The 14,508-nt window shown below is 40.2% G+C and overlaps 1 protein-coding gene across 1 annotated transcript in view; it reads left to right on the top strand.

The window, feature by feature from the left end:
- PPWD1 (peptidylprolyl isomerase domain and WD repeat containing 1) overlaps positions 1-12,400 on the top strand; it is a gene marked incomplete at its 5' end in the record, with an annotated part of 14,925 nt that extends 2,525 nt beyond the window's left edge. Inside the window, 8 exons of the mRNA XM_033085938.2 lie at positions 1,075-1,195; positions 3,140-3,587; positions 5,066-5,256; positions 6,252-6,441; positions 7,438-7,619; positions 10,150-10,231; positions 10,810-10,992; positions 11,975-12,400. Coding sequence (XP_032941829.2) covers positions 1,075-1,195; positions 3,140-3,587; positions 5,066-5,256; positions 6,252-6,441; positions 7,438-7,619; positions 10,150-10,231; positions 10,810-10,992; positions 11,975-12,118 — 1,541 coding nt within the window. The remainder of the gene's footprint in view (positions 1-1,074; positions 1,196-3,139; positions 3,588-5,065; positions 5,257-6,251; positions 6,442-7,437; positions 7,620-10,149; positions 10,232-10,809; positions 10,993-11,974) is intronic.
- Positions 12,401-14,508: the final 2,108 nt, after the last annotated feature.

The raw sequence follows: 14,508 nt of genomic DNA on the forward strand, positions 1-14,508 counted from the left end.
CCTCTGTCGTGTTACATTTTGCTCCCAAGCTCTAGCAGGGAGAGGATGAAAATGAAACTTATGGGACTCTGCTTGCACAGATTCCCTACAGCCTTTGCATTGCCTTGTGCCCTGCTTGTGGGGAAAATATCTGGGACATAAGTAAACAAGATACACAAAGGTGTTCATAAAATCCAGAGAACTTTAAAAATATGTTGCTTTAAATAAGGGTACCTCAGTCTTTTTTTGCTCTTGTAGTGTGGAAAAAAAACATTTATTTTTATTTGGAATTACTGTAACTGTAGAGTAAATTCTGCATTATTGTTGTAATTACTGAATGAATTGCAATTAGGAGAAACTTTAACCCAATTTTCTGAGCTAATACGTACACTAAGTTTTTCAACACTGTGCATTAAATAGGCTGGACTGAAAATGGTGTTCTCAATAGTATTAGAAATTATTATATGCCTGAAGGAAAAAAATCCAGTTTGATATGCAGAATATTACAGTAAGAAAAATATTTAGTAATAGGTAGTAAAAGTATGGTTTCTTTTTAGAGTTACAAAAATATTTAAGTCTGCTTTTGATCTTAATTATCCAGTTCTTATTATATATAGAAGCAAAACGTGATAACAAAACCTACCATGTGAAAATCAGCATTTTGAGAACTTTATGGAAGGCTCAATTGCAGAGTAGTTTTGAGTATTGTAATGGTCTATAGAGTTCTGCTGCTTTTACCCTGTTGAGAGATGCAAGCTGAGGTCCACATAATGCTTGCCCCATCATAATGTTCTCAATTTTCTAAAATCCTTAGAGCATTTTAAACTAAACTCACTGCCATTATGATCTTTTACTATGTTTTTGGTAAATTGTTCATTATTGAATTACTGAGTCTATAACTGATAGGCTATAGTGTTGTTTTGTGATTTTTCTTTTTTTAAATAAATATTTAATTGAAGCCAGGTAGAATTTTAAATGGAAAAGGTGACAGAACAGTTGTGAAACAGGTTTAAACCTCTGTATGTTTTTCCAGTATAATACTGAAATGAAGGATGTCCTTTCCATTTCTTAATAGTATTTCAAATTAATTCACAGGTGTTATTGAGAGTATTGCTGTTAGTTCAGAGGGGGCATTATTCTGTTCAGTTGGAGATGACAAAGCAATGAAGGTGTTTGATGTAGTGAACTTTGACATGATCAACATGCTGAAACTTGGGTAAGTTACTTAGTTCTCAGAAGTGTTTGTTTGAGGTTATCAGTGGGGGGTTGTTTTGCTAAGGGATAAGTCAGTAATTTGGGGTTCTTGAGATCTTCCCCTTCCCCCATGCCCCAGTCAGATGAAGTTGAGTCAATTGCATTGTCTGTAATGATTCCAGTGGCTGGAGACTGCCTGACTGAATAGAAAAAATTACTACTGCTGCAGTAGAGAAGTGAAGTAGGAAAGGAGCTTCCTTGGTGTTAAATATTATGCACAAAGATACGGAGCTTCTTCAGTTATTCAGCTAGGTATAATTTCTTTCTTTTGTTGGGCACTGAATTTTAAAAATTACGGTCTATTAGTAGTTCCATTAGAGAAGAGATTTGGCCTGTATGTATTATCTTGTTGTCAGAGGGGTGCAATTTCCTTCTTCCACTACAAGCAATACAGTTGTTATCTTTGGTCTTGTAGCATTTCTGTGTATATACACAGTATATAGTAAAGGATCTAAGAGAAACAGGAATGGATGTTACAGGAATTACAACAATGCCGGAGAAAAAACTCCCACACTGTTAAGAGAGTGGATTTGAAGGGCTGGAGGATCAATGAATGCTGCATCAAGAGCAGTAGAAATACTGATTACTCTACAAGCCTTTTAGAATTATAAAATATATTCTTCATAGTCTATGATGTATTGGTTAATTTTGAAACTGAATAGAAGTATAAATTTAGGAAAAAAATCTTTTACATAGGAACATTAATAAAAGCATATGCTGTCTGCTTTGTTTGTTAGTTTCGGTATCATCCTCCAAATAATGTACTTCACCTATAGGAATTGATTCCCTCTTGTTCTGGAAAAATGCTAGTTAGGCTTAATCTTTTTGGTTTTGCTGTTATTTTTGACATAGCAGCCCTGTACTGTTACTACATAATTGATAAAATTAAAGAAAAATAAAATAATATTCCAAAAAGCACCCCTGATCTTCAGAGCTTTCCAGTTCTAACTACTCTATACAACCATGGCTCCATGCTAATCCACATGCTTTATACTTTCATCTGTGATCTGGAGAAGATTGGCTATTTCTACAGAGACTTCATATTTATTTATTTGATCCTGTTCTTTCTCATGAACCTGAGATGAGGTGTTTGTTTCTGTTTACCAACAGACATTAGATACCCAAGTTATTGGTGTTTGTCATGATGTCAGAATATCATAAATCCATCAGCTTCTGTTAGTTTGATTTGCAAAAGAATACTAAACATGAGTTCCCTATAGAGACTGTATAATTTTTGGATGTTTGCCATTTCGTTTGAGTTCTAGTTTTCAGAATCTTTGCTTACAGACTTTAAAACAAACATATTATTTACTGTATGTCTGACTTGTCTTATTTGTAGATTATGTTTTTGCAAGTAGCAAATGAGTTTCCTTCTTAAATGCACTCAGAACCATTATTGAATATAGGGGGGTTGTCTTAATTTTGGTTATATCACTTCTTGGAGATTTTGTGGGTTTGTGGTTTTTTTTCTGGCAAGATCTAGTTGAACTTTTCCATAAGTGTATGGCAGAGGTGGAGTTGTCTTAATTTCTACTGAGTCATTACTCACTTAACAGATGGAGGAGAAATGGTACTGACTCATTGGGTTGAGTACTATTTATTAATGTCACTTGCACTTTTTATTTGGATTTCTGTCCAAATTCCTCCATTTACCCACTTTCTACTTTGACTTTGTGTACTTACAGCCTCTTTACAAAACAATATGGGAATAGTAGAAATTTATTGTCTTCCACTGAATGGTATTTCTTGGTAAAGCTTTTCAATAATATGCTGAATATTTACTAGCAAAGCTAGTAAATGAAGTTTAAAATTTGCTTCTGATGTTTGATTTCAAGTTTACAGCATAACTTGACTCTTACCTAATTAAAACCTTTTTTTTTTTTTCCCTTTCTGCTCTTTGTTGCAGCTACCACCCTGGCCAGTGTGAATGGATATATTGCCCTGGAGATGCCATATCCTCTGTTGCAACATCCGAGAAAAGCACAGGAAAAATATTTATATATGATGGACGAGGAAATAACCAACCACTTCATGTTTTTGATAAACTCCATATGTCCCCACTTACTCAGATACGCCTGAACCCTGTGTACAAAGCAGTTGTGTCTTCTGACAAGTCTGGAATGATCGAGTACTGGACTGGTACTCCTCATGAATATAAGTTTCCCAAGAATGTGAACTGGGAGTATAAAACAGATACTGATCTATATGAATTTGCTAAATGCAAGGCTTACCCGTCCAGTATAAGTTTTTCACCTGATGGCAAGAAAATGGCCACTCTTGGGTCTGATAGAAAAGTTAGAATTTTTCGTTTTCTGACAGGAAAGCTCATGAGAGTCTTTGATGAATCTCTGAGTGTGAGTTTTATCTCGTTTCTCCTTTGAAATGTTTTCTCTACTTACTTGAATTTGTTTGCCTGCACATTCACCTAAGCTATCATTTATTTCTAAAGGCAAGCTTTGTTCCCATATTTTTCTTGCAAAAAAGGCCTTCTGTGTTGTCTTGCTTTTTTCTTAGATTGCTTTGCCCCAAAATGAATTCTTACTGGTTTATTATTTATTAATTACAGTGATTTCACGAATACAAGCCGCACCATTTTGACTTAGATTTTGCTCTCAAACCGGAAATGCGGCCAATATACAGGAGCGGCTAATATGTGAATAATTTTCTGACATTTCCACCCCCAGAAGTGGAAACCGAGGTGCCGAGTCGAGCAACTTGCTAGTAAAAGCTGGCATTTCGTGATTGTTACAAACCGTTACTTTGTTGCGCCACAGGTGGAGCTGGCTCCCTGCAGGCAGCACGGGGGGCGGGGAGAGAGGCGGGAGAGCTCTCTCCTTCCCTCCTCTGCCGCCGCCCGGGGGAGAGACGGGGGGGGCCCTGTGCTGCCATCCCCGCGGCCTGGGGGGAAGGCAGGGGTTACGTGCTGCCAACGCCGTGGCCTGGGGGGAAGGCAGGGGCTACGTGCTGCCATCCCCGCAGCCCGTGGGGTAAGCGGGGGGCTCCTGCCCCCGCCCGCCGCGGCAGGAGCAGGCAGGCTCCGTCCCGGCCCGCCGCAGCAGGAGCGGGGAAACTCCGTCCCCGCCCGCCACGGCAGGAGCAGGAGCAGGGAAACTCCGTCCCCGCCCACCACGGCAGGAGCAGGCAGGCTCCATCCCCGCCCGCCGCCGCCGCCACGGTCACGGGGAAGCTCCGTCCCCGCCCGCCGCCGCTGCCGTGGGAGCAGGGGGTGCTCCGCCACTGCCTGCCACCGCAGGGCAGCGCCGGGCCGGGGTGACCGAGCCCAGTGGCAGCAGCGGTTGGCCCCCAGTGGTCCCGCCGAGCGGCAGCGCCGGGCTGGGCTACCTGGCCCCATCAGCAGCCCCTAGCGGGCCAAGCCTGCACATCCTTAGCCGAGCCAGTAAACCCGCCCTGCCGCGGCTCTGTTACTATTTGGCAACTTTGTTGCACGCGGGTCCTCGCTGCGAACGACAGAGCGGCTTATACTCGGGTGCGGCTTATTTACGGACAAAAACCGAAATATTTGCCAACACCCAGAGATGCGGCTTATACTCAGTGCGGCTTGTATTCGTGAATTTACTGTAATTAAATTTGTCATCTTCTAAGGAATTTGATAGACAACTGCACACTTCCACATGCTTAAGCCTAGTCCTACAACATGCTTGTTATATCATAAAAATAAAGAGACTATTACTTATATTTGCATAAATCCTTCAGTTAAATTTGAGTAGAGTAATCTCACTTGAATTCAGTATTTTCTAATCATGTGAATCAGTGTTTTACTGGATAAAATTTTAAAGTATGTTAATATGTGGTGCTGGGGGTTTTTTTGTAGATGTTTACTGAACTTCAGCAGATGAGACAACAACTGCCTGACATGGAGTTTGGCCGACGTATGGCAGTTGAGCGTGAGCTGGAGAAAGTGGATGCAGTAAGATTAATTAATATAATTTTTGATGAAACTGGACACTTCGTTCTCTATGGAACAATGTTGGGCATTAAGGTCATAAATGTAGAGACAAACAGGTAAGCTCCAGTGACACACATTGAGATAAATTTCTGTTTTAAAGTCTTTATTCAGTCAAATTTAGAGCATATTTGAAGCTTGGTATGACTGTGGAGATGTCCAGTCTTTTTGTGTTGTTATTTGAAAGCCTTACATTACAGTGCTCTGAAGCTCACCGTTAGAAAGGAAGTACAGTAATTTCACGAATACAAGCCGCACCAATTTGACTAAGATTTTGCTCCTAAACCGGAAATGCGGCTAATACTCAGGAGCGGCTAATATGTGAATAATTTTCTGGCATTTACAACCTCAGAAGTGCCAGCCAGAGTGCCGAGCCGAGCTGCGGCAAAGTCGGCATTTTGCGATTGTTACAAATTGTTACTCTGTTGCACTGCGGGTGGAGCCTGGCTGCCTGCAGGCAGCACGGGGGGCGGGGAGAGAGGCGGGAGAGCTCCCTACCACAGCCCGGGGAAGAGACGGGGGAGCCCCGCGCCGCCACTGCCGCGGCTCTGGGAGGCGGCGGGGGACCCGGGCCGCCACTGCTGCGGCTCTGGGAGGCGGCGGGGGACCCGGGCCGCCACTGCCGCGGCTCTGGGAGGCAGTGGGGGGCTCCGTCCCTGCCTGCCACCACAGGGCAGCGCCGGGCCGTGGTGACCGAGCCCAGTGGCAGCGGCGGCTGGCCCCCAGCGGCCCCGCCGAGCGGCAGCGCCGGGCTGGGCTACCTAGCCCCGTCGGCAGCCCCTAGCGGGCCGAGCCTGCACAGCCTTAGCTGAGCCAGTAAACCCCGCCCTGCCGCCGGTCTGTTACTATTTGGCAACTTTTTTGCACGCGGGTCCTCGCTGCGAACAACAGAGCAGCTTATATTCAGGTGCGGCTTATTTATGGACAAAAAACGAAATATTTGCCAACACCCAGAGATGCGGCTTATACTCAGTGCGGCTTGTATTCGTGAATTTACTGTATTCTCTGACTATGAGCAGCTGAACGTTACACCTCTTTACATCTTGTACTTCAGATGTATTCGTATCTTGGGAAAACAAGAGAACATCAGAATGATGCAACTGGCTTTGTTCCAAGGAGTAGCAAAGAAACACCGTGCGGCAATCACTATAGAGATGAAGGCATCTGAAAATCCTGTTCTACAGAATATTCAGGCAGATCCAACAGTAATCTGCACAGCTTTTAAAAAAAACAGGTTTTACATGGTGTGTGTGGTTTCTATTTAAATAGCTCCATTCTTGTATTGATTTATCTACATTATTTTTTGTTTTTCTTTTTGTACTGTTCTAGTGCTTTTTGTAGTTGCAAATGCAGATTTTACAAAGGAATCCCTTTATATTGCAAGTATATTTAGAATTTTTATCTTGACCTATCTATAAATTAACTAGAAACTGCTGTAATTTTTTCATAAATTTTTATTCCCCCCAGAGATTATATCCTTTTGTCCTCGTTGAAAAAAAAAAAAACCTAAATAAGAACATTTTAAAAAATAACCAGACTTTACAAAGAAACAATAAGTAACTGTATGCATAAAAAAGAAAATAGAAAAAAATTTCAGACCAGAATCAGGACTTGCTAATACTAAGGACATTATAGGCAACCAAGAAAGAAGGAGTCATCTTCTTTGTTCACAGTTAGGTTTTTGGGTGAGATGGAACCAAACAGACCAGCAATTTCAGAGTGGTTAATAGCTGATTTGAGAGGTCCCAGTCATAGAGGTTGGTAATTGATCTGTCTGTTATGCCTAAAATTTCCTGGGTTTCTGTAGTTTCATATTAATGCAGTATTGGAATAAGAGGATTTATTTTAACTTTGTAGCACGACTACAAAACACAATTAACCCTTTTGACATAAAACCTGCCAATTTAGTTGGTATAGCAGAACAACCTGATATTCTCCACCTCTTTTTAAAGAAAATGTGCTGAACTAGTGCAGACTCCTCTTGTGAAGGGGAGGTTTAAAGATAGCAGATTATTAAAAGTTACTTGGATTTGCATGTAGTTTTACTGAAATTTGTGACTGTGAAAATGCTGGTAACACAGAACAGCAGTGCAAGGATAGACTGTGAATTGTCTTTGTACATTTCGAATTGGGTGTTCAGCAGGTTGAATAATAATATTGCTGTGTTGGGTGCAGAGCAGTGTGTATTTTAAAATAGAAAAAGGAGGAAGCCATTAACCTTCTGTTCTTTTGTGCTTCAGTTTACTAAACGTGAACCAGAAGACACGAAGAGTGCAGATTCTGACAGAGATGTATTTAATGAGAAACCTTCTAAAGAAGAGGTCATGGCAGCCACTCAGGCAGAAGGTCCCAAAAGAGTGTCAGACAGTGCCATCATTCACACAAGCATGGGAGATATTCATATCAAACTTTTTCCTGTTGAGTATGTACTTGCTGTTTTCTCGGTTGTTTTGGATTTGTTGCTTTCTTCTGTCCCTTGTGGTTGCAGTATCCAAGACTTATCTCATGCTAGAAATAACTATTTTCTTTCCCTTTTTCTGCCGTCTTTGTTTCCTGACAGCTTCTTAAGACACCAAGGTAGCAATGTGATTCTTAACCCCCCCAAAGTAAAGTAGGGTAAATATAGGTGTAAATAACAGTCTGGCGCACAGGAGTTTTTGGAATTGTATTTGGATTTATTTAGGTATTGGTTCAGGGAGGGTATTCCTTTCTTAACTTTCGTCCTTGGACATGATACTCTTCTGTGTAAGCTGTGTATTGTAAGGCAATGCTGTTTGCATAGTTCTTGAAAAAGAATGATGATTTTGGCAGCAGCAGTAATTTGGCAGCAGATCTGTGCAAGCCAGAAGAATAGTGGCCAGTGTGCTACACCTTGTTATCGCAGCTCCTTTAAAAGCAACGTTAACATTTATACCAGCATATAATACTAGTCTTGTGTATATCCAAAACCAGGCATAGAATTGAAAAGTTTTATATGTGACAATTGCTAATATCAGTGTGTCATCCTCTCTCCTTTGATGCAAAAATTGCAAATATTCTGTTATTTAACCAGAAATTTATATAATATATTACTATACATAGAAACCTAAATTATGTAGATGTACTCCATGCTTCTCCAAAAATAGATTCATGTTTGATCATAAGCACAGTTAAAGCAACCTCAATTCTACTCTCTAGGGCTACCAGACTTTTACTGCAGTGTTTACCAGTTTTCCTTGCATCAGGCTCTAGTTTCTGGATTTCATAATTACAGCATATAGATTGCAGTAATGGTACAGCTCTTGCCAGTGAGTGACAGGCCGAGCTACATGAATTCTTTTTTTTTTTAATTGTCAGGCTAATATGTCATATCTGCATGCACAGTAGTGCAAGGTGCTTCATTGCAATGTTCTGTATGCAGTTTTAAATATAGCATTACTAGGCTTGGTTATTTTAGGTTTGTCCTTTCTTGTTGTAGTTTTTTCTCCCAGCTGAGCTTTAATTTAAAATCACTTCACAGTGATTAAAACTGTAAAGAAGAGCATATAGGATGTGATTCTATATGCTCTTAAATCCTTCAGTCAATTTGTTGTGAAATAAAGTTATGAATGACTGTGTACTGCTCAGCAAGAACTGGTACTATAATCTAGTCTGTTCCATTAGTTATGCCATTGGTGCTTTTTTTCACAAGATAGTTTAGAGTGTCACTAAAACCCAAGCTAATGTTCCTTTTCACAGTTAGAGTGCCTTTGCTACATCTGTGGACTCAACTTGGCCTTTTTCTCCTTATTGGAAAAATGTATGACTGTGTAAACCTGTCAGTGTAGATCTTCTCTGGCTGCTAATCATTTTTATAATAGCTGAAGAGCTGTCATTAAAAAAACTCATTTCGGTAGTAACTCAGAAGTAAAAAATCAAATCACAAAGGTGAAGCTGTTCGTCCTTTTTATTCTAGCAACAATAAGATTGCATTTGTTCACCAAACAATGTTGGTGAGTAGTTTCAAAGAACAACTAACTGTTCTGATGACAAGTTCTGTAATAACAAAACATTTTAATTTTACATTTTTACTTCTTGCATGCAACATTCGACACCTTTGCATGCAAATCTTAAAAGAAGTGTAGAGGAAAAAGAGTGAACAACTTTCTGCTTATGGAGCAAAGGTAGGTTTATCAACAAAATGAGTAGTGCAGATAAAAAGCTGGGGAAGCTATAGTCAGTGGTGCCTTGAACTAGGCCTTGAGAAGACTGATTTGGTTTCTGGCTCTTATGGTTTAACCCCAGCCAGCAGTAAGCCACCTCTAGAATCAATTGCTCACATTCCCCTTGGTGGAATGGGAGAACACTAGAAGAGTGAGAATACTTGCAAGCTGAAGTAGAGACAGTTTAATAGAGAAAGCAAAAGACATGCACCCAAGCCAAGCAAAACAAGGAACATGGACAGGCAGATGTTCCCAGTATTCCCAAGAAGAGAGGGCTCCATCACATGGAGTGGATATTTGGAAAGGCAAATCACCATTACTCTGCATGACCCCTGCTTTTTCCCTCAGCTTTTATGTGCTAACATGATGCTATATGTGCAGTGGAGCATCCCTGTGGTCAGCTGGGTTTAGCTGTCTTAGCTGGGCCCCTTCTGAACTCCTTCTACAGCCTCAGCCTCCTCACTGGTGGCGTGGGATGAGGAGAAGAAAAGTGCATAAGCCCTGGTCAGCAACAGCTAAACATCCCTGTGCTGTCAACATGGCTGCTGCCTTTCTGTGTAATCATGCAGTTTTGTACTTCTCAGGCTTTTGTTTTTAGCTCTAGGTTTGAAGAGGTAGAGAACTGTTTTTTCCTTACTTGGTAAAATGCCTTCCTACAGAGTCCTGAAACACTGCACAGGACAACAGATTCCTATACCTGGCTGAAATCTTCATGGCCTTGTCACCAGACAAATACTATTGTAGCCTGTGTTTTCTGTTACATGATTTTAGGTGTCCCAAAACAGTGGAAAACTTCTGTGTGCATAGCAGGAATGGTTACTACAATGGACACATAATTCACCGCATCATCAAGGTAATTTGCAATATGTTAATGTTTGTTAATTTGCATAATGTACTCTGGTGGTCAGTCCTCTGTTAACACTTCCATTTCCCTTTTGCAAGCAAGATTGTTGGAGTGCCTTTAGAGTGCCTTGTAAATTCTGAACAACTCTGATATTCTAAAGAGCATTAGCATTTACTAAAGTTGTAGTAGTTGTTCTGCAACTGATAAGGTAGCAGAAAACTGAAAATTGAAAGATGAGTTCAGCTATCCTGCTTGAATTAAAACTTCTCTTCATGTCTGAAGGCCTTTCTTGTAAGGCCTCTTATTTCTATTGCACAAGAATCAAGTGATAGAGCTGAAGAATTTGCAAAAGGTAGAGATAGTTGGGTTTGTGTCCTTTGCTAGCAGGAACAGTGAGTAACCTTGCTTTTGCACAAGTACTTGACAGGCACTTTAAAATACCTTAAATGCTTTTTCCCCTTACACACAACATTTTAACACATTTTGTTGAAAGATTTGAAGTAAGTTGGAAAAAATGTCACCTAGAATATAACACTTCTGGTTATGTATTCTATGCAATAATGTGATAACATGTAATTTCTGTGCAGGGTTTCATGATTCAAACTGGTGACCCAACTGGTACAGGAATGGGAGGTGAAAGCATTTGGGGAGGAGAATTTGAAGATGAGTTTCATTCAACTTTACGACATGACAGACCATACACACTTAGCATGGCTAATGCAGGACCAAATACCAATGGATCCCAATTTTTTATAACAGTAGTGCCGACTGTAAGTAATACTAAAAGCTCAGTTTAAGGCATGAGAGGCTACCTAGATGGTAAAAAATCAACCTTTTACTCATGGAAAAAGGAACACACTAGTACTTGCTTTACAAATAAATTATGCACACAATGTATAGTATGTAAACTTCACTAAAATTGTCCCCTAGATATAGAAATACATTCCATCAGAAAAAGGCCTTTCACCTTTAAATGGAGTGAGGGTGGTACAAAATTCCTAGGCATGTTTGCAATTATATATTACTAGAGTATCTTACATTAATAATAGTGGTTTAAACTTGATGGAAACCTAGGCATTGCTTAGATTGTTTGGGGTTTGGATATGGTGTCAGGATGTCTTTAATATTGCCTAATTGTAGCTATACAAAGAAGCAGAGGTTCAGGTTTGAAATTTCATTTGATCTGTGTATAAGTTCAGAGCCAACAATAGAATTTTTGGTATGTGCATCTAAGGCATAAAAACCAAATCCTTAAAAGTAACAATTACAAAAACTGCATTCTTACAGTACTTCAAACTAATGTAAAAAGCCAGCCATCTACCATAGTTTTGAAGTTTATTAATTTGTATGAGGACCTATATTCAAATTGGGCATACTGTATGAGTATTGAATTGGATAATATTCTCTGGCACTTAAAATACCTCTGTGAAAGTACCTTGAAATAGAGAGACTGGAACGACATTTCTGTGTACTGAGAATACACTTAACTATACAATGCTATTGCACTGGTAGAATGTGACCTCTATAGTACTTGAAAGCAATTTGAAAATATAAGTTCAAATGCATATGAATATGTATTAGGTGCATTATAGTATTTACTTGCATGCTAATATTTACAGGGTCTTAGGTTCCACAGTCTGGACACATAAAATGTATCCATGTACATTTAGTGTCTTTTTGGTTTGGTACCTAATCTATATGCTGCTTTTTTCTATTTTAATATGCTTTTTTTTCTCCTGTGCTCTCAAACAGCCATGGCTTGACAACAAGCACAGTGTGTTTGGACGGGTGACTAAAGGAATGGAAGTCGTTCAGAGAATCTCAAATGTCAAAGTCAATCCCAAAACTGACAAACCCTATGAGGATATCAGCATCATTAATATAACAGTGAAGTAAGGCAGGCATTGAAGTTTCCAGCTTAAACAAAAAAAAAACCTGAGTGTGTGGGACCCCAAAAAGGACCTAGGAAGAACAAAAATTTTTTATAGTTCCTAGATACAGCAAATATTGGGACAGAACAATCACTAGTTCTACTATTTTTAATGTACCTAAAGTGCCCTAATTCTGTATTTCTGGTAACTTTGTATTTTAAAGTAAAAACATCTGCATGTTTCTTAGAAAGTCTACTGTCTTTCTTGCATCTCTCCCATGCAAAATTAAAGATAAACTCCCACCATGTCCCATGATAGTGTTTGTAACTTTTTCACTTTTACTTGCATCTTTCATACTTAATTAATCTGTTTCACAGTACAGAAATCTTTGACAAAGGAAAAGGTCAGAAATACGAAGTTGAGTGAACTTCTTAATCCTTTTTATGTGTATCAAAAATTACATTAAGTTATGGTACTGTTTGCTATGAAAAGCAAACAATGTAATATACATCTATTAGTTGTTTACATACACATTTTCTCTGTTGGGGAGCAACAATCAGCTCTTAAAATGCCAGTGTATAAAATCCTTTGCAATTTGTTTAGTTTTTTCAGTGATTTTTTTATTTCAGTGTTTGCTTTCTCTTTATTTTAGCCTAGTGAGTCTTTTTTTCTGGCTTCATTTTAGCTGAGGTCCTACAAACATTACTGCTTCTACTGCAATACTTAACTTACTTTAAACTGTGATAATAATTTGAACTAAGTTTTGCATCAGCTGTTTCTCATGGAGTTATACAACAGAATCAAAGCATCATTAAGGCTGAGAAAACCTGGCAAGCTCAATAAGTTAAGCATTAACCCAACACCACCACCATCTTTACCATTAAACCATGTCTCCAGGTTTATCTGTATGTTTTTTGAATGGTGACTCCATCACTTCTCTGGGCAATCTATTCCAATACCTAACTCCATTTCAGTGATTAGATTTTTCCTAATCTGAGGCCACTTCCTCTTATCCTGTCATTTGTTAACGGGAGAAAAGACCAAAATCAACCTCGCTACATCTTCATTTCAGGCAGTTGTAGAGATGGCTAAGGTCTCCCTTGAGCCTCCTTTTCTCCTTAGCTGCTCCTCATAGGACTTGTGCTCCAAACCCTTTACCAGCACCTCAATTTCCTTTCTGAATTGTGAGGCCCAGAACTGGACACAGCACTTGAGGTGTGGCCTCAGCAGTGCCCAGGACAGGGGGACAATCCCCGCCCTGCTCCTGCTGGCCACACCATTGCTGATCCAGGCCAGGATGCCATTGGCCTTCTTGGCCACCTGGGCACACCCTGGCTCATGTTCAGCTGCTGGCACGTGCACCCCCAGCCACTCCGTCCCAGCCTGTGGCACTGCCTGGGGTTGTTGTGACCCAGGCAGGGCCCAGCATGGGGCCTTGTTGAACCTCACACCATTTTGCTCGTCATCCCTGTCTTCCACTTCAGGACACTGGGTACTCTGAGGATAACTGGTCTTACTGGTAAAAACAGATAAGAAGGCATTAAATACTTCAGCTTTTTCTTTTATCTTTTGTTACTGTTTCTCTCTGCATGTAAAAAAGAATGGAGATTCTCATTGGCCCTCATTTTATTGCTTTTTCACCAGAACTCAGATCAAGTTCTAGCTGGGCTTTGGCCCTTCTGATTTTCTCCCTGCATAACCTCATAGCATCACTGTAGTCCTGCTGAGTTGTCTGCCTTTTCTTCCAGAGGTTATAAAACCTCTCTCCCCATGTTCCAACCAGCGCTCTCTGTTAAGCCAGGCTGACCTCCTTTCCCACTGACTCATCTTTCAGCACTGGGGAGACCCTGCTCCTGCTCCTCTAGCTAGGATTTCCTTCTGCCTTCCTGGACTCCATTGCCCTTAAGTACTACCTCCTACAGGATTCTATCAACTAGTTTCCTAAACAGGCCCTACTCTGCCCTCTGAAAGTGCAAGGTAGCAGAGCTGCTGACCACTATCCTTATTTCTCCCAAGAAGCGAAACCTTCTTTTGTGATCACTTTGCCCAAGACAGGCTCCAAACATCACATTACTCACCCATCTTTGCCTGTCCACAAACAGCAGGTTCACACTGAAAGCTCAGACAACTTCTCAAGCTGTTGTGAATCTGAGTTGATAAGGTCCTGTTACTGTGCTACTTAGTTAAATATTAAATCTACTCTATAAACAGCACATTGATCATGGCTGTTTATGTTCATATACCACCACTACACTCATAAAAGACTTGGGAGTTTACAGTTCTGGTAACTTCATTATGAATTGAGATATGATGCATGATAACCAAATTAATTACCTCAAAAGTTGCTGCTACCACCAGGACATTTAGTGAGACATAGGATCAGTTAGAAAAATTCTACAGAAAGTTAAATGTAGC

Source organism: Catharus ustulatus, chromosome Z (genome assembly GCF_009819885.2).
Source record: "Catharus ustulatus isolate bCatUst1 chromosome Z, bCatUst1.pri.v2, whole genome shotgun sequence".
NCBI lineage: Eukaryota > Metazoa > Chordata > Aves > Passeriformes > Turdidae > Catharus > Catharus ustulatus.